Genomic DNA, 18456 nt, shown 5'->3' on the forward strand with positions numbered 1-18456 from the left:
TTTTTCCTCCAAGTCCCTTCCGTGGCTTTGTAATGTCTATATGGCTGCAGTTCAATTTTTTTAGGTTTACCTTTAATTTTTAGCATTTAGTACACTTCATTGTGGATTTTGTATCTTCGTATATTTTTCTATTTTCTTAATTTATATTTGGTGGTGGTCAGTTTATTCTTTCTGCTTGCTACTCACAACAGGGTATCAATAAATTAATTCTATTCTATATTCTATTCAATCTGTCATTTACAAGCAGCCACACCATAACATGTCTCACTTTATCATCTATTTTACTCCAAATGGGACCATAAACTACAAAATAAGCACCATGTTGAAGGAGACTTGAAACTACCTGTTGAAACCATAAACTCGTTAGGAAAATGTTTATTGATGTTACAAATCAAATAGAAAGTGGCTCACTTCTATACAATTGGACTTCTTTTCGCAATCAGGAGTTGCCTCCTAATGGTACTTAGAAAGATTACAGCTGTAAGTCACTTTTGCAATGGCTTCACTTTTCAGACATGGCAGTGACATCTATCTTTTCTATACAGCCTATAGGTTGAATGGACCCTTTCGTGGAGGAGCTAAAGGAGACAGGCACTTACTTGAATTTTCCAAGCCAGGAGTCAGCGATAAGAGCTCCTAGGATGGGTGTGAAGTAGCAGAGGCCACTGAAGGCATGATAGATAGCAGTGGAGAGGTCCTTGTCCCAGTGCAGGTAGTTGACAAAGTAAAGGGTCAGCAGTGCTGTCATCACACACAAACAAAACAGACCAAAGGATGAACAAACCCACGCAGAAATAACAAAATACATCAGAAGAAAACCTGTTCTGCCTGATCAAGTGGAGTATTTACAGCTCTCATAATCCCACAATCCTTTACATGCTGGTCAGATGGTTACAGGCACCTTCAGTCAATTGTATTATTCAGTTCATAAAGTCCAGGACATGATTGCACCATCTTAACTGGTGTTTGCCTTGGAATTTTTCTAGTCATTGGTAAATCAATCACATAAACTGAATCCATTAAAATCTACTGAGAGATAAAATAATGGAAGTTAGACTCATTAGTGGTTCTGTCATCACAAACTCATTCTGTGGAGCCAAACTTTGATCAAAATAGAAAAACTTTGTTTATTTTATTGTATGTTAAGGAGATCGCCAACTGTCCAAAGCCATCAAACCTCTCAGATCGACATTATTTGGTAATGGGTTGGTATAATTTTAACTGTTTCAGCCCTAGTAGACACTGAGTCTTCTGTTTGCATAGTATTCTAAGAAAAAGTATTTTTTCCATCCTTAAAGCCGCTTAAATTAAGGGAATGTTAAACTGTTTTGTGTTCTAAATAAAGAAGCCTTTACAGTCAAACAGGAGTCACATGAGGATGTTTACTATTAACCTTGTATGACGTTAACATATTACAACTTGCACTGTTTACCAGAGAACCTGCACTGCTGGATGAACATTGAGAGAAAAACCTCAATGAAAGCAGTTTGTATAATGCCTTCTTTTGTACAAACTACTTCCATACTTAAACTTTAATGATCGCCCAGACTGACTTCATGACAGTCAAAAGATCAGTCCAAGAGAAATGGTATGCTCTGGTGGCAGATGTGAATATCTGATGAACTGATCTGGTGCTGAAAAGATTATTCAACTAATCCATTACTTTTGAAAGTAATTTCTCCTAAGATTTGATGATTCTGTTGTTCCTTAAAGATGAAAAAAAGTGACTGTTCCAATTGTTAATAAAGTAAGTTCTCAGTCTTTATCAGTAGTCCGAAGAGAATCCGGGGCAGCCCGATTTGTACTCTGTGTGTATTGTACACACTGGTTTATCTATGTATTAATACCATAATTTTAAAGTTAAAATCAGGTACTGATTACCAATACTAAGGACTTCTATTAATTACAAGTGTGACAGTTATTGTTTTTTTCATCTGTGCTAACTTGTAAACATATCCTAGAAGAACATTTGATTTTGTATTGTCTTCATTTTTCAAATTTATTGCTTTGGATCACTCAAATTTTTCCCGTAATTACTGTTTTTTCTTGTTTTTATTTCATTCTAGGTTAATTTTCTTTAAGTTTTTACTTCTGGTTGAACAGAACAAGGCATTTAAAGGCATTATGTCTCACTTGTAAGCACAGCTGATGGACATTTTTATGATTGTACCTCATATTATAGATGATAAATGTAATCGATTTAGTGATATTGACATATGTAGGTAATAGGAAGTAGCTAGCTGTTCTACCAATATGGGATTTTACTGACTTTAAATATCAAACAGCATGGTATGTTTAAGCAACACTGATTGAAGTAATGTGACGGACAGACATGTAAGTTTAAATAAGGTCATGTGGAGCAGCCGTATCTCTTCGTTATATTAGCGAAAAAAATCTTTTAACCAGTTTAACAAGCTGAGTGTCATAACTCTGTGTGTTGGACTTCTCACAGTCAAATTCAAAGACCCTGAAGCTACTCTGAGAATACTAAATGCTGTTCTTCAGGCTGCCTATACATAAAGGAACACATTTGAGCTTAACATAGTTCTAATTCAGTTTAAATAACCAGCTTTTGTTTTCATAAAACCACAATGTGCAACAGACATGGAAGTGCATTTAAATAGAACAAATACACCAATGGATTCATTGCTTTTAGCCAACAATTAGCCTTTGTTATTTCACATGCAATCCCTCTAATTGATTAAGTTATAGTTGGTAATGTTCTCCAGAGTCGACAGCCCTCACCAGGTGCTCCTAGTTTCTCTGTTACTGTTTTGATTTTGGACTCGTGGAAATAAACCCGCTCTATTCTCCAAATTTTTTATCACCCAGGCTTTACTTTTTCTTACCTTTCATGCCATAGTAGGAGAAGCGTTCACAGAACTCGTTCACCACTATGAAGCAGATGCTGAGTGGGAAGTTGGTCCCACATATCTTCTAAAAGAAGCAAAGAATGTTTATTGAATGAGATCCAACACTGATTGTGATACTTTAATTAAACAGCCGCACTGAGACGACAGTAAATCCATGATCTGCTGTCACACCTCTGCTCTCTTTGTCACACATAAACAAAAAGCTGCACATCTAATCAATAGATTCACCATTTCTTACGGGTCATTGACTGATATTCTGCTGGGAAATGAGAAGAATGTCGATGATGCATTCATTCCATTAGTCAATCTCATGAGATACTGAAGTTAATCACTGAGCAGAAATAGAAGTTTCATGGTTTTAAAGCTTCTTTTCAACAAACTGATGGAAAACGCCCACTATATTCCTTCAACTACAGGACAGACTGCAGGTTTCTGCAACTTAACAGTCAGAATTTCCAACTATTGTGCTTGTTGTCCACTTGTTTTTATTTATTTCATCTATTTGAAAATGTAATTAAACAATTACACATGTGTTTTAATTCAGTGCAATGTTTTGTTGCTACTTGGGTGCATTTTAAAGTTTTTTTGTTTTACAAATTAAGCTTATACTGCAGAATTACAAATAACATTATTCAACAATATACATACAATTTGTTACAATAGCTGTTCAGTCAGTTAGCAAAACTTTAACTCAGGTTTGGATAATTTTATAGCATTTTTGAGCCAAAAATGTTAAATGTTATTTACTTCCACCTTCTCTGACGTAAAGACTGGCAGGATTTGAAAGGTAAATTGACACATTATTTTCATATTGCTGCTCAAATTTACTTTACAGGTCAGTTCATGCAAAATTAAAACATTTTCTTCACTTCTCTTCTATTTTTATGCAATATTAGTTGTAACATTTATGCTTCCACCCTGCAATAGTGAAGGTGAATGTAACTTTCTTTGCAACCCTCAAAGCAGGAGAGCACAGGATTAGAAATTTCCCAAAATAAAGACGTTTTATATTTTTAAAAAATATTCTATATCCATGAACCAATTCCCATGAACTGATATGGATAGGATTTCTATTACTAATTTTCAGTGACAAAATAAACAATTAAACAATGTCAGCTTAGACTTTAATCATGATATAAACTACTTAGCAGTCACCATAATCTAAATTAATAATGTAAAGATTATTAATTAATGAAAATAATTATCAGTTGCTGCCCTGATGTATATAATATAGTAGCTGAACTTGACATTGCTTCAAATAGTCATAACTTCAGACAAACTGTCCAGATCCAACTTGATTAAAAAAAAAAAAAAAAAAAAACTTTAATATCCAATTTGTGTGATTTGCTGCTAAAAATAGCTATGCTGAAGTATAATCTGGATTTCCAGGCTTTTACTTGTATTGGAACATGCACATTTCTTACCTAAAATATAAAATGAAAAGAAGCAAAAACCTTTTTTTGTTGATAAAACTACTAAAACATTTTCTCGTAGACAAACAATGCCTCTGAGTTGTTTTTTTTTAATCAAAAAACATGTGTGACATGACTGGAATGTGCAGAAAGTTGCAAACATGAGCAGAAATCTTGCTGAAACACGTCCAGAGGTTTACAAGTTAATTAAAATAAATTTTAAAAGTATATTTTTTTTTTACAGTTTTTCTTTCAGACGTTGTTTGTGAAAGGTTTCTTTGATGACTAATTATAAAATTACAATTAAAACTATTTATTTCTCATTATCTGTACAATACTTGTGCTGAGATTTCTTCCTGCTACTGTGTAGTTGAATGTTGTATTGTTTGCAGAATTAAACAATATAGTCAAAAGTACGGAAAACCTAAAGAGTTTTGTGTCCACTTTGTAAGGCCAATTTGTTGATGTGGATCACATGATATCAAAAGCTTTAAAATGGTCCTTGTTCTGTCACTGTCACACTAAATTACTCAATAACAGGGACTCTTTCTGTAGAAAACTGAGTTCACTGCAAACAAAGACAAACTAAAGAGCACATTTATTTTCGACAAACCTCTAAACATGAAAAGTTTAACTTCTGTGCAATGACCCTTTAACAGATTTTCTATCTCGACCTGTCTGCAGAGGAGATCTTTCTGAGTCCATGCGGCACCAACTTTCTCCAAACAGTCCTCAGCATGGACGCGTTTTTCTGCCCGAGAGGAGGGACTGAATGTTGCATCATCTCCCCAATAATTTAACGTAACGGTTCAGTGAGAGCTGCTGAACACAACAAACAGCTTCCAGACTCTTTAGTCTACAACTTTCAAACTTAAAACCCATCATCTCTCCCTTTTCATTCCCAGACATCTGCAGCAAATTCCGCTCCGAATGTCCATGCGGCTCCTCTTTTTACGCGGCATCCAAACTCCTTTTTAAAACTTTCCAACAGTCACAAATTGAATTAGTCAGTGCATGCTCCAGAAAACAACATTTACCTTTCCCATGGTGCGTTAGTTGCTGGTGAAATTTCTTTGGATCTTTACCGTCGCATCGGGAGCTCCTGACTGACATCCAAGTCCGTCCCACTCGGTTGTGCTCTCTGAGGGCACGAATGCAAAACCTCGATCATTTATGCTCCTAAAGCCGACTTCAGAGTTAATATTCCACCACAAAGCTTGGACTTGTTACCTCAGGAACAGCAGCAGGGCCTCCTCAGACTTCACCTCTTCTCGACGAAATGCGCCCAAGCGCAGCAAAAATACGACTTAGATGCGTATTTTAAAAAAGTTTTGGCTATATCTGTAAACTTGGAATTTAACTCACTTTCTGTCCAGCAGGAGTCCGCTAGTTGTAAGAGTGGTTCAGCCTCTCTCAGTGCACAATAGCGTCGTTGTTGTACAAACCACACTGGTAGATAAAGGGTCCAAACCTCCTGGAAGTTGTTGGCCAGGCTGCACCTTTTCTCCGTTTGGATGAACGCATCACTGGTTTTCTTTGGAACCACCATGAGCAACACTCACTTCCTCACTGTGTTGTGGTGAACAATCCAGTGTAGTGTTCTCTGGAATGAAGACAACACCACTGTGTGACTGTATGTGGCTTTATTGTGGTTTGAGAAGTTACGTACACCTTATTCTGAAAAGAAGTACTGTTTAGTCATATTCATGGTTTCAACTTTGTTTTGAATTCGATGAGCAACACCAAACAGTAATATCACACTGTCATATGAACACTTAAAGCTACGGTATGCAAGATTATATGGAACAACAAGAAGGAGCAGCATATTCAGATCAAGTCTCTGTATTTACTGCATCCAAACACAACAAAACCAATGTGCTGCACAACATAAGACAAATAAAACCATTAATATGTGATAATTTACAAGAGTAGTCATTAGGATTGTGCACCCAGATAGAAACTACATGTAAAACGGAGAAGCCATCCATCCATCCATTCTCTACACCGCTTTATCCTCAGTAGGTTTGCGGGGGATGCTGGAGCCGATCCCAGCTGACTCGGGCGAAGGCAGGGGGCACCCTGGACAGATCGCCAGTCTGTCACAGGGCTACATATACAGACAATCACACACACATTCACACCTACGGGCAATTTAGAGCGATCAATTCACCTCAGCATATTTTTGGACTGTGGGAGGAAGCCGGAGTGCCCAGAGAAAACCCACGAATGCACAAGAACATACAAACTCCATGCAGAAAGATCCCAGGCCCACCCCGAGATTTGAACCAGGGATCTTCTTGCTGCAAGGCGAAAGTGCTAACCACTGTGCGGCACAACGGAAAAGCCAGCAAGTAAATATATGTTTTCCATTTCAGAGCTGCCACTAAGAAAGTATGTTGGCTTCAGGTTCCAGAATTGGATCCAAGTCTCAATCTACGCATAGATCTAAATTTAGACTTGATCTAAATCTAAACTTGATCTAAATCTGAACTTGAACTAAATCTGGACATGATCTAAATGTAGACTAAGATCTAAATCTAGGCTTGATCTAAATGTAGACTTGGTCTAAATCTAGACTAAACTCTAAAATCTAGACTTGATGTACATCTAGACTTGATCTAAATGTATACTTAGATCTAAATCTAGACTTACATCTAAATCTAGACATATCTAAATCTAGATTTGATCTAAATGTAGATTAATGTCTGAATCTAGGGTTAATCTAAATCTAGACTTAGATCTAAATCTAGATTTGATCTAAATGTAGACTAATATTTAAATCTAGGGCTGATGTAAATCTAGAATGAACTAAATCTAGTTTAATGTTTTCAAGAGTGGTCTAACATTTGAAGCGCCACTGTAACGCTATATTTGGGTTCTGGGTTAGACCACTTTGCCACACATATTACAGAAACTATATAAAACTCAGTTTGGATTTTTTGTGGGTTGGACCACTCTGCTCCAGACCGCTCTCATTTAAATGCATTCACAGTGTTACATGTTTACACATTTAGTGATTCAAAAGTATTATATTGCATTTTACTTTACAAATTTACATGCTTAAGTAGTTCTGTTTTCCCTTGTAGATAATTCAACTAAGTCTCAGCCTTCCGTGATTTTTTCTCCCTTTTGTCTGCATTTATTCTCATTGTTTAACTCCACAGAAGGGGTGCCAACATTTTATGAGATTAATGCATAATTTAGTCTTGCAGTTAAATATTTTATTATTTAGTGCATGCCTGTGACCATCACCAGCCCTCCCTGAAAGCTAAGCTGATATTCTTTATTAGAATTCCCTATTAAGAGCCAGGGAGGGCAGTGCTACACCTCAGTGGTGATGTGCAGGGAAACAAAGGGTGGACAGGACGAAACAGGACGGACAGGGATAGGGACTAGTAAGTGGTGCTATTACAACTGAAAAATGTCAGGTGCTGTGTTATTCCCGACTATTAATTACCCATCAATAAAACAAACAAAAACAAAAAAACATTAAAAATTAACAAACAGAAAAACCAAACAAAAAAGATAAATAAACAAACAGTATTGAACACCATAGTTGTGGAAGTCTTGACAGTACAGAGTAGAATAGGCCAGAAGAAGATACTAGAGAAAGAGAGAATGGGTTTAGTGTGAGTTTAGACTCTGGAGAGAGTCTCAGCACATTCTGGTGGGTCCCATGACTGCTCAACAGTGGAACTCAACAGGAGCTGGTGAGATCTGATCAAACATGCAATATGCAAATGTAAAGGACACCGAAGTCCAGAACAGCTATCATGGCAAGGCAGGGCGAAGCTAACAAGGTGCTCCACCCTCCGGGCAGCAGGAGCCACGGCCCAGCACCCCCAGAGAGCAACCGGGGCCACCATGTACCACACGGACCCCGAGAACAAGAGGGAGCAGCTACTGACACCCCCAGCACACCAGAACCGACCCCGGCAGCCTGGGGCAAGAGGACCCACCCGCCCCCCAAGCCCAATCCCACCCGCCCCAGCCCCCCACCAGAACCCCCCACCAGAACCCCCCACCGCACCACCCCGCCCACCCCCAACTCACATCCCCACCCATACAACAAACGGGTCAAAGGTCAGCCTCTGTCTCTCGATGACCAGGTGCTACTGGCAAACAAAGGCGTAATAGAATAGAATAGAATAGAATAGAATAGAATAGAATAGAATAGAATAGAATAGAATAGAATAGAATCACTTTATTCATCCCCAAAGGGAAATTCAGTTGTCAGGGTTCTTATCAGTTTAATTTTGAATTGAATAGCCTGACTGCTGATGGTATGAAAGATTTTCTAAATATTTCTGTCCTGCAGCACAGGGATACGAGCCGTCCACTGATGTTACGTTGTTCATTGAGGCAGATGTGAAGTGGATGATCCATGTTTGTAAGAATGGCCTCCATCTTGTTCAGTGCCTGTCTCTCCACCTCATCCTCCAATGTGTTCAATGTGATTCCAACCACAGAGCCAGCTTTTTTAATCAGTTTGTTCAGACGCCTTGCATCCTTGTGTTTTATGCTGCCTCCCCAGCAGACTGCAGCATAAAACAGGACACTTGCTACCACAGACTGATAAAACATCTACAGCATCTTACTGCAGATGTCTAGTGATCGAAGTCTTCTGAGGCAATAAAGTCGGCTCTGGCCCTTTTTACGTTTGTAGACCAGTCCAACTTATTATCAAGGTGGACACCTAAATATTTATATGATGTTCACGCCACAAGTGTTCACTGGCTGAAGAGGGGGTTTGGATCTGCAGAAATCAATGATCATTTCCTTTGTCTTTGAGGCGTTGAGTAGCAGGCAGTTTTTGTGACTCCAGTCACTGAAGGCACTTATCAGATCTCTGTTTTCTGATACATGCCATGATAGCAGTGTCATCAGAGTATTTCTGAATGTGGCAGGACTCAGTGCTGTATTTAAAGTCAGATGTATACAGAGTGAACAGGAATGGAGCCAGGACGGTTCCTTGTGGAGCCCCAGTACTACTCATTAATGTCCCAAAAACACAGTCCCCCAGCCTGACAAACTGTGGCCTTCCTGTCAGGTAATCTGTGATCCATGAAACACAGGAAGGATCCACTCCCATCTCTGTGAGCTTGTCTTTGAGGATGGTGGGTTGGATGGAGTTGAATGCATTTGAAAAATCAAAGAACATGATTCTCACATAAACTCCAGGTTCTTCCAGATGTGACAGGGCACGGTGAAGCATGAAGAGGATGGCATCATCCACTCCAATGTGTTCTTTGTAAGCAAACTGCAGAGAATCTAGTTTGTCTTTGACCTCAAGTCTCAGTAGATGTAAAATCAGCCGCTTCAGAGTTTTCATGATGTGTGAGGTCAGGGCAATAGGTCTGTAGTCATTTAGTTCAGCCAGACATTTGATTTTTGGTACCGGTATAATACAGGATGTTTTCCATAGAGCAGGCACCCGCCCCAGCTGTAGACTCAGGTTGACTCAGGTTTCACGAAGCGAGGTAACTTAATCCTGAGACAGAGGGGTAACTCTAGCCTGTTTCACAAACTTAAACTCTCGGTCAGTTACCGCAGTAACAGACTCTATGAGTTGAACCTGGTCGGCAGCAGGTTTACCTGAGAAAACCTCGAGTTTCTTTCCGTCTCCACCCTCTTTCAGCCACACACGCTGTTTCATTTCCTCATTCATTCAGTCGGTAAGCGAGCGAGTTTTGGCGTAGAACAGCTTTTATTAACGATCCAGTGGATAAAGGAGCAGCATTACTGCACAGATAATTAAATATTCGTCGGTAGATTATCAGACCGAGCATAAATGTTGTCGCATTTCCGGACAATTATCTGTTTGAGCGGTACCGTTTCGTAATCGTTTCAAGTCCATAATCTACATAAACAACCTAATCCGTCCTTACATTTACATTACCAGCCGTAGTCATGCTCTCACATCCAGCAGATATTGTGTGTTGCGCTGCGGTTCTTTGCAAATGGAAGTTTTTATATAATGTCGGAGATGCAGAGTACTACAGTAAGAGAACTGTATGCAGGACAGTCAGAAAAGTTTTCCTGGCTCTGAAACGACTTTTACTCATCATTGTGGACATAAGCCTGTCAGAACATCAAGAGGAGTTCCACAGAATTGCAGGTGAATGATGTAGAGATCTGTTAAATTCATTTTAAATCATATTCTGTTAATGACATTGTGCTGCAGCCTCAGACTGGGATTAGTCATTTGAATTTCTTTTAGGATTTCCCACTGTGATTGGCTGCATAGATGCACACACATCCCCATCACAGCTCCCTCACATCTTGAATAGGAAGTCCATTCACAGCATAAATGTGCAGGTAGGCTACAGGTAGACTGACTACTGTTTCTAAATGTTAAAGACTGCATCATAGTTCAACATCTGTCATTCTCTGCACTGTCCAGATCATATGTGATGCTGCATACATCATTTCTAATGTGGAGGCCACGTGGTCTGGGTCTGTTCATGACTCCAGGATTTATGGAGAGTCCAACCTGAGCAACAGACTGCAGCATGGTCAGCAGCCTAAAGATTTTCACAATAGAATTCTCTTGTCTCTCTCCTTTAATATACTCTGATGTATCCACTATACATTACAGGAGAGTTTGATGGCCTTCTGCTGGGTGACAGGGGTTACCATGCCAACCCAGGCTGATGACCTCATACCCTGACCCTGAACCAGGCCCCCAACAGAACTTCAACCGGACTCACTGCAGGACCAGAGCCCGGGTGGAGATGACCATAGGCCTGCTGAAAGCCCGTTTCCAGAGCCTTCGTCTCCTCAGGGTGACCCCTGAGAGGGCCTGTGATATTACTGTGGCATGTGTTGTTCTTCATAATATTACCACTATTAGAGGAGAGCAACACCCTGCCCTACAAACTGAAGACCCAGATGATGACCCCATCCACCTGCAGCTATCCAGGACAGCAGAGCAGTCAGAGACACCGTATGCAATAATCACTTTAGAGTTTAAGTCACCATCATCATCACCACAGCAAATAAAGACATGATACACATTTCATTTGGTCTTCTTTATTTCCTACAAATAAAGAGATAGTTCAGTTCATGTTCCAGTAGTTAACATAATTCACCTGTAACCATCACCCTCCTCTAACTTGTGCTCCAGTATTTCAATTTCCAGATCTGCCCTCCTAATCTGTTTTTGGGATTTTCTCAGCAAATGCAGTTTGTAAATCCGTTTTACTGATAACTGAGAATACATAGAGGACATTAAATTATACAGTTGCACATGAATTCCACAGAATGAACCTCTGGTGTTTCCTGAACATCCATCTCACTGTGTCAGTCTGTGCAGTGGAAGCTGAGGAACCATCCTGCTGCTGTCCAGCCATGCTCTGTTAAAAATGATGAGAATGTGCAATACTTCAGTGTAGGCTAAATGTCACACTCTATATTCCACCCAAAATCTGAATGGGAAGAGAACTATCAGTAACATACCTCTGTATAAAACTTAAACTACCATTTGGATAAATGTTTGGAGTATTGCCTACTTACAGTCAGAGCTCCCTTCTCATCCCCTGTCTTTCCCATCTGGCATCCCAAATACCTTTTTCCTCATCTCTCCCCCTCTCCTGTTCCTCTGCCCTGTCTGTCTTGCTGTCTCCCATCTGCTCCTCTGCCCTGTCTGTCTTGCTGTCTCCCATCCGCTCCTCTGTCCTGTCTCTCCCTGTGCAGCTCGGTGCCTGAGTGGAGTCTAGCTTCCCAGCTGACTCCACTCAGGCAGTCAACCACCTCTTCAGCTCCTGGACAGCTGACTATCATCGACCTGATTACACACCCCAGCAATAAGAACCGGCTCATCCTTCCACTCCCTGCCAGATTGTTGAACCAAGACACCTCAGTCAGTTCACTCTCTAGCCCTCTGTTAAGATCTGTTTAAGTTTGCCTTTTCTTACATTGCTTTCTCCTGCTCCTCACCTAGATCAGCTGTCCGGGATCCCCGCCATCCTCCTTCCCCTCCGGCTCTCCCCAACCAAGTCATCACCGGGTTTCCCCGCCTGGACCCCCGTTCCTGCCTGGACCCCCATTCCTGCCTGGACCCCTTCTGTCCCTGCCTGGACTCCTCCGCTCCTGCACCCTGGTTTTCCCCCCACCGAGCCACTATTTCACCCCCTACAATAAAACACTTTCATTCCAGCCAGCCTTGGTAGTGTGGCTCTCTGCTCGGGCCCAACCCGCTCGCCCGTGACAGAACAATCTGGCCAACAACGGACCCGGAGAGCCCACTACCAGGGTTTGGACCAACCCTCTCCCCTCACAGTCTCTGCCAACCCCACAACCGGAATCCCTCTGCTCTGCCCCTCACCTCGTTTCCCAATTCTGCAGTTCCCATGGCAAGTTTTGACACTTCCTCTCCCTTCTGGGGAACCCGCTTGGCAATAAAACCGCCTTCCAAGAGGCAGCATGGACCCCGGAGGAGAGGTACTCAGTCTCCGCCCTTTTCTATTTCCTCCCAAGAACTGTGTGATGTTTTGTTGGACCGAGCCCTTGGTTTGCCTCCCCCCAGCTTCTCATATGAGAGCCAGCCCGAATTTGTCCCCCTGCCTGCTAGGGAACCAGCCACCAAGCGAACTGGTCACCGGGGGCGCAATACCAGGAGGCACCATGGTTCCCTGGATTCTGCCTCTGCGAGACCGCACACCGAACCTCCGTTTCCAGTCCACATGGGGGCCATCTTTCTGTCCTCTGTCTCCCAGACCCTGACCCCGAACCAGACCTCTGTCTACCCGAACCAGACCCCGACACAGACCCAGACCTTGGTTTCCCAGAACCAGAACCAAACACAGACCCGGACCTCTGCTCCCCAGAACCAAACACAGACCCGGACCTCTGTCCCCCAGAACCAAACACAGACCCGGACCTCTGTCCCCCAGAACTGGACCCCGACACAGACCCAGACCTCTGTTTCCCGGACCCAGACCCCGGCACTGTTCTCGGAACCCCAGAACCAGACTCCGATCCAGTCCTCGATTTCCCAGACCCCGACCCCTAGAGAGGACTCGACTCACTATTCAACCTGGACCCAAGGCTCCTCCCTGGTAGTTCTCTTCTCCTGTCTGGAGAACAGTGTATACTTTATTGCACTACGTGACCTACATGATGAGTGGAGGAGGGATCCTAAGGAGGAGACAGTGATCCGGGGTCTCCGATTAGCGGCTCAGCGACCGGGGCTAATTGGCTACTTACCCGATTACATTCAGGAGTTCCTGGAAACCCCCCTGACCAACCTGTCTGGCCCTCTAAGGCTTTCCCCTGGCAGCCACTCCTCTCCAGAACCCCTGCAGCAGGAAGAACCGCTCACCGAGAGACCTGGCCGCCGAAGACACAGTGCTAGGAGATGCCGTGGCGCTCCGCCTCCAGTCCCCGTGGTGGTCGACGCTCCGCCTCCAGTCCCCGCGGTGGTCGACGCTTCGCCTCCAGTCCCCGCGGTGGTCGACGCTCCACCTCCTGTTCCCGCGGTGGTCGACGCCCCGCTTCCAGCCCCCAGGACCTTGGCAGCCTTCGAAAGGCTTAAGGCCTCCCCCGAGTCCCTTAAGAGGCTCTGTGCCTCCCCTCCAGATCCTGCGCCGCCCCCAGAGGGGCCCCTGGATCCTGCACCGCCCCCGGAGGGGCCCCTGGATCCTGCGCCGCCCCTGGAGCTGTGTTCAGTCCTGCCCCCGAAGGATCCACCGGACCTGGCTTCGCCCCCGGAGGGGTCCCACCTCCGCCGGCCCCCAGTCCGGCCTCCAACCCAGTTCCCTGTCCGGCCCCAGTCTATCAAGCCCTGGCCCGTCTGGCCGTCCGCCGGAGCGGCCCCGCCTGTCTGTCCGGCCCCAGTCTGTCAAGCCCTGGCCCATCTAGCCTACGGTCTGTCCTCCGGAGCGGACCCTCCGACCAGTCCATCCCCGGCCAGTCCAGCCTACGGTCCGTCCTCCGGAGCAACCCCTCCGGCCCACTCATCCCCAGCCTGTTCAGCCTTCGGGCCGACCCCCGAAGCTCCTGCCCTCAGCTCAGTCCAGTTCGGTCCTAGTCCAGTCCTGCCCTCAGCTCAGTTCGGTCCTAGTCCAGTCCTGCCCTCAGCTCAGTTCAGTCCTGCCCTCAGCTCAGTTCAGTCCAGGCCAGTCCCCAGTCCAGTCTTGACCTAGTCCAGTCCAGTCCCAGTTCATTCCCCAGTCTTGACCTAGTCCAGTCCAGTTTTGTTTCAGTTCCCTTGCCCAGTCTTCAGTTCAGTCCAGGCCCAGCCCAGTCCTCAGTTCTGTCTTAGTTCCCAACCCGCTCGCCCGTGACAGTTACAAGGTCTTTTGTGGTGTGAAGGGGCCAAAAGACAAAAAAAGACACAAAAGATATCTATCTATCCATCTATCTATCCTGCTTTCTTTCTGTTGGCTGAGCAGAAGTCTATGTTAGTTTAAATAGGCTTAATTATTTAACAGGACATGATATGGATGCAGACATTTAGACTGTGTGGATAAAACAACTGCACAGTCAAACAACCAATTAATATTTAGGCTACTTTACAATGTAAAACACGATCAACATGAAGTACCTCCATGAAATAATGCCAAGGTCTGACCTGTTTGAACAATGTTTTTATATTTCATCTTAAGCTGCTGCCCCGTGCGCTTCTCCCCGCAGCGGGATTTCACCTAAGTGAAATAACTTACTAGGCTGCCATTCAGACAGTTATTCCCTGCAATATTATTACGATTACAAAGGACTACATTTAAACTTACGCGTTGATCCGGGCAGCAGTGTTTTTCACGCCGTCTCTCTCTCTTTTGCAGCTGCAGTGGTGTTGCACTTCTTTGTAAAAACGTGTTCAAACTCGCCATATGAGCGCGTTAAAAACTTCCAGTTCAAAAACGCAGCCTTTCGCTTCCCCGTTTCCATGGTGACTTGTCGAATCGGGGTTCCATTGATGCTGTCTTTTCAGAGTTGCGGTGCACGCGTGTAACTCCGGGTCAACCTACTCCGAGTTAATTAACCCAACTCATATCAGCTGTTGTGAAACCGAAAACTCAGAGTTTTCTATCTCAGAGTAGATCAACTCAGAGTCGCGGAAGAAACTCAGAGTTTCTTGAACCTGCTTCGTGAAACAGGCCCCAGCTCTTTCTACATCACCCACTATTGGCTCCCTCCTCTTTTTATTGTTGTGTCCAGAGATGGTATTGATTCCTCTCCACACAGCACGGATGTTACTGTGTTGAAAATTCCTCTCTCTTCTTTTTGTATTCTAGCTTTGCCACTTTCAGTCTCCTCTTCAACTCATGTTGCACTTCTCTGAGCTGTTCTTTGTCACCATCTCTAAAAGTTTGTTTTTTCTGGTTGAGGACTGCAGCCACTTCTGTTCAAGCACCTGTATCTTGTCGCTTGTGATCATGGTTTGTTATCGGGGAAACAGCGAACAGTCTTTGCAGGTATGACTGTGTCTCTACAGAAGGTGATGTATTCAGTAAAACAATCACCCTGTTTGTCAATGTTCATACTGTCCTTATCTGTTTCCAGAAGCACATTCCAGTCTGTTGATTCAAAGCAGTCCCTTAGAGCTTCACTAGCTTGAGGAGTCCATCTTCTGATTTGGACTTTAGTTGCAGGCTGTCTCAGCACACAAGGTTTGTAACAGGTCTGCTGATAAACCAAGTTATGATTTCACCTGCCCAGTGGTGGTAAGGCAGTAGCTCTGTAAGCTTCTTTGACATTGGCATACAGCAGGTCTAGGGTTTTATTCTCTCTGGTAGGGCAGTTAACAAACTGTGTAAATCCAGTCAGATGAGAGGAGAGGCTGATATGATTGAAATCTCCTGATATTATTACAAGTGCCTCAGGATGTTGAGTCTGTATCCTAGCAACAGTATCATGCAAAACATCACATGGAACCAAGTCAGTTGCTTTGGGTGGAATGTATACAAGTATTGTTATGATGTGACTGAACTCCCTTGGGACATAATATGGCTGAAGTCCAACTGCCAACAGTTCAATATCTGGACAACACAACTTCTCCTTAACCGTTATGTGTGAGGAGTAACACCATCTCTGGTTAACAAATAAAGCCAGACCTCCTCCTTTCTTCTTGCCACTAGCTTTAGCATCTCTGTCTGACCTTATGAGGGTGAAGCCAGGTAGATCCATAGTTGAGTCTGAGATGTTTTGATTCAGCCAGCTTTCAGTAAAACACAGGAGATTCATTCACGGTATGTTTTGTCTGTCTTCACCAATGTCTCCAGCTCGTCACTTTTGTTTGGCAAAGAGTTGACGTTTACCATTATGATTGATGGAAGAAAGGGCTTGTGTCTTCATTTCCTAGCCTTCACCTTTGCACCAGCATGGCAACCACGAAAACACCTCAAGATGTCCACCGGAACTGGATGTCGCTGTCCAGATCCGCGCCGTCTCAATAAAAAAAGCTCCTCTCTTGAATAAATTCTTCTTCCAGCAGAAACCTCCATCAGCAGTCGATAAAACATGACAAAATATTTTAAAAAATATAGCAAAAAATACAGCAAAAACTGAAAACAGTTAAGAGACACCAAACTTTGCAGCCACTTTCACAGGCGCAGGTTCCGGAATGGGAAATGGGGAAAAGGGTAAACGTAAGCTCTCTGACAAGTGGCTGCCTGTTGTGCACACTGTGGTGGCCTCAAAACCTGCCCTCCATACACACGTGGACAAAATTGTTGGTACCCCTCAGTTAAAGAAGGAAAAACCCACAATTCTCACTGAAATCACTTGAAACTCACAAAAGTAACAATAAATAAAAATTTATTGAAAATTAAATAATCAAAATCAGCCATCACTTTTGAATTGTTGATTAACATAATTATTAAAAAAAACAAACTAATGAAATAGGGCTGGACAAAAATGATGGTACCCATAACTTAATATTTTGTTGCACAACCTTTTGAGGCAATCACTGCAATTAAACGATTTCTGTATTTGTCAATGAGCGTTCTGCAGCTGTCAACAGGTATTTTGGCCCACTCCTCATGAGCAAACAGCTCCAGTTGTCTCAGGTTTGATGGGTGTCTTCTCCAAATGGCATGTTTCAGCTCCTTCCACATATGTTCAATGGGATTCAGATCTGGGCTCATAGAAGGCCACTTTAGAATAGTCCAACGCTTTTCTCTCAGCCATTCTTGGCTGTTTTTGGCTGTGTGTTTTGGATCGTTGTCCTGTTGGAAGACCCATGACCTGCGACTGAGACCAAGCTTTCTGACACGAGGCAGCACATTTCTCTCCAGAATGCCTTGATAGTCTTCAGATTTCATCGTACCTTGCACACTTTCAAGACACCCTGTGCCAGATGCAGCAAAGCAGCCCCAAAACATTACTGAGCCTCCTCCATGTTTCACCGTAGGGACAGTGTTCTTTTCTTCGTATGCTTGGTTTTTGAGTCTATGAACATAGAGTTGATGTGCCTTACCAAAAAGCTCCAGTTTGGTCTCATCTGTCCAAAGGACATTCTCCCAGAAGCTTTGTGGCTTGTCAACATGCATTTTTGCAAATTCCAGTCTGGCTTTTTTATGAGTTTTTTTCAGCAGTGGTGTCCTCCTTGGTCATCTCCCATGAAGTCCACTTTGGCTCAAACAACGACGAATGGTGCGATCTGACACTGATGTACCTTGGCCTTGGAGTTCACCTTTAATTTCTTTGGAGGTTGCTCTGGGCTCTTTGGATACAATTCGAACGATCCGTCTCTTCAATTTGTCATCAATTTTCCTCTTGCGGCCACGTCCAGGGAGGTTGGCTACTGTCCCGTGGGTCTTGAACTTCTGAATACCGTATTTTCATGACCAAAAGGCGCACTGTACCAAAAGGCGCAGTCTCAGTTATGTGTGCCATTACTGTATTTAACACACACAAAAGGCGCACCTGATTATATGGCGAGGGTTTTATATACAGTCCACACCCACACTTCCCCCTTTAACGTTCTCATGGTGTCCTCTACTACGTCGGCCTTACAACAACAACACACACAAGCATACAAGTGTGCGTATTTAAAAATAGAGCCAGAGCAAAACTGAGTTTGGTTGTGCTTTAAGTATTGATTAAAAAGTCCTAACATTTTTTAATCATCAATAGTCGCGGGCATGGTAAAACACAGATAAAACAAGCACACAAGTGTGCGTATTTAAAAATAGAGCGGGAGCAAAACTGAGTTTGGTATTCACATT

General features: G+C 43.2%; 1 protein-coding gene and 1 long non-coding RNA gene across 4 annotated transcripts in view; one reads left to right on the forward strand and one right to left on the reverse strand.

Moving 5' to 3' along the window:
• slc15a2 (solute carrier family 15 member 2) overlaps window positions 1–5820 on the reverse strand; it is a 51022-nt gene extending 45202 nt beyond the window's left edge. The window contains exons 1-5 of one of the 3 annotated variants that reach the window (XM_022220041.2): window positions 5651–5820; window positions 5516–5552; window positions 5323–5426; window positions 2850–2937; window positions 600–741 (exon numbers count right to left, since the gene is read on the reverse strand). In XM_022220041.2, the coding sequence (XP_022075733.1) occupies window positions 600–741; window positions 2850–2937; window positions 5323–5331 (239 nt within the window). In that variant the 5' untranslated portion in view covers window positions 5332–5426; window positions 5516–5552; window positions 5651–5820. Of the gene's footprint in view, window positions 1–599; window positions 742–2849; window positions 2938–5322; window positions 5427–5515 lie in introns of all 3 variants that reach the window. The other 2 variants (XM_051958900.1, XM_051958899.1) reach the window with 2 other exon arrangements.
• Window positions 5821–10408: 4588 nt separating this feature from the next.
• LOC127537158 (uncharacterized) lies at window positions 10409–11632 on the forward strand. The gene is made up of 3 exons (XR_007946655.1): window positions 10409–10603; window positions 10689–10800; window positions 10884–11632. It is a non-coding gene; the product is annotated as an uncharacterized LOC127537158 (long non-coding RNA).
• Window positions 11633–18456: the final 6824 nt, after the last annotated feature.

Source organism: Acanthochromis polyacanthus, chromosome 14, assembly GCF_021347895.1.
Source record: "Acanthochromis polyacanthus isolate Apoly-LR-REF ecotype Palm Island chromosome 14, KAUST_Apoly_ChrSc, whole genome shotgun sequence".
Lineage (NCBI taxonomy): Eukaryota > Metazoa > Chordata > Actinopteri > Pomacentridae > Acanthochromis > Acanthochromis polyacanthus.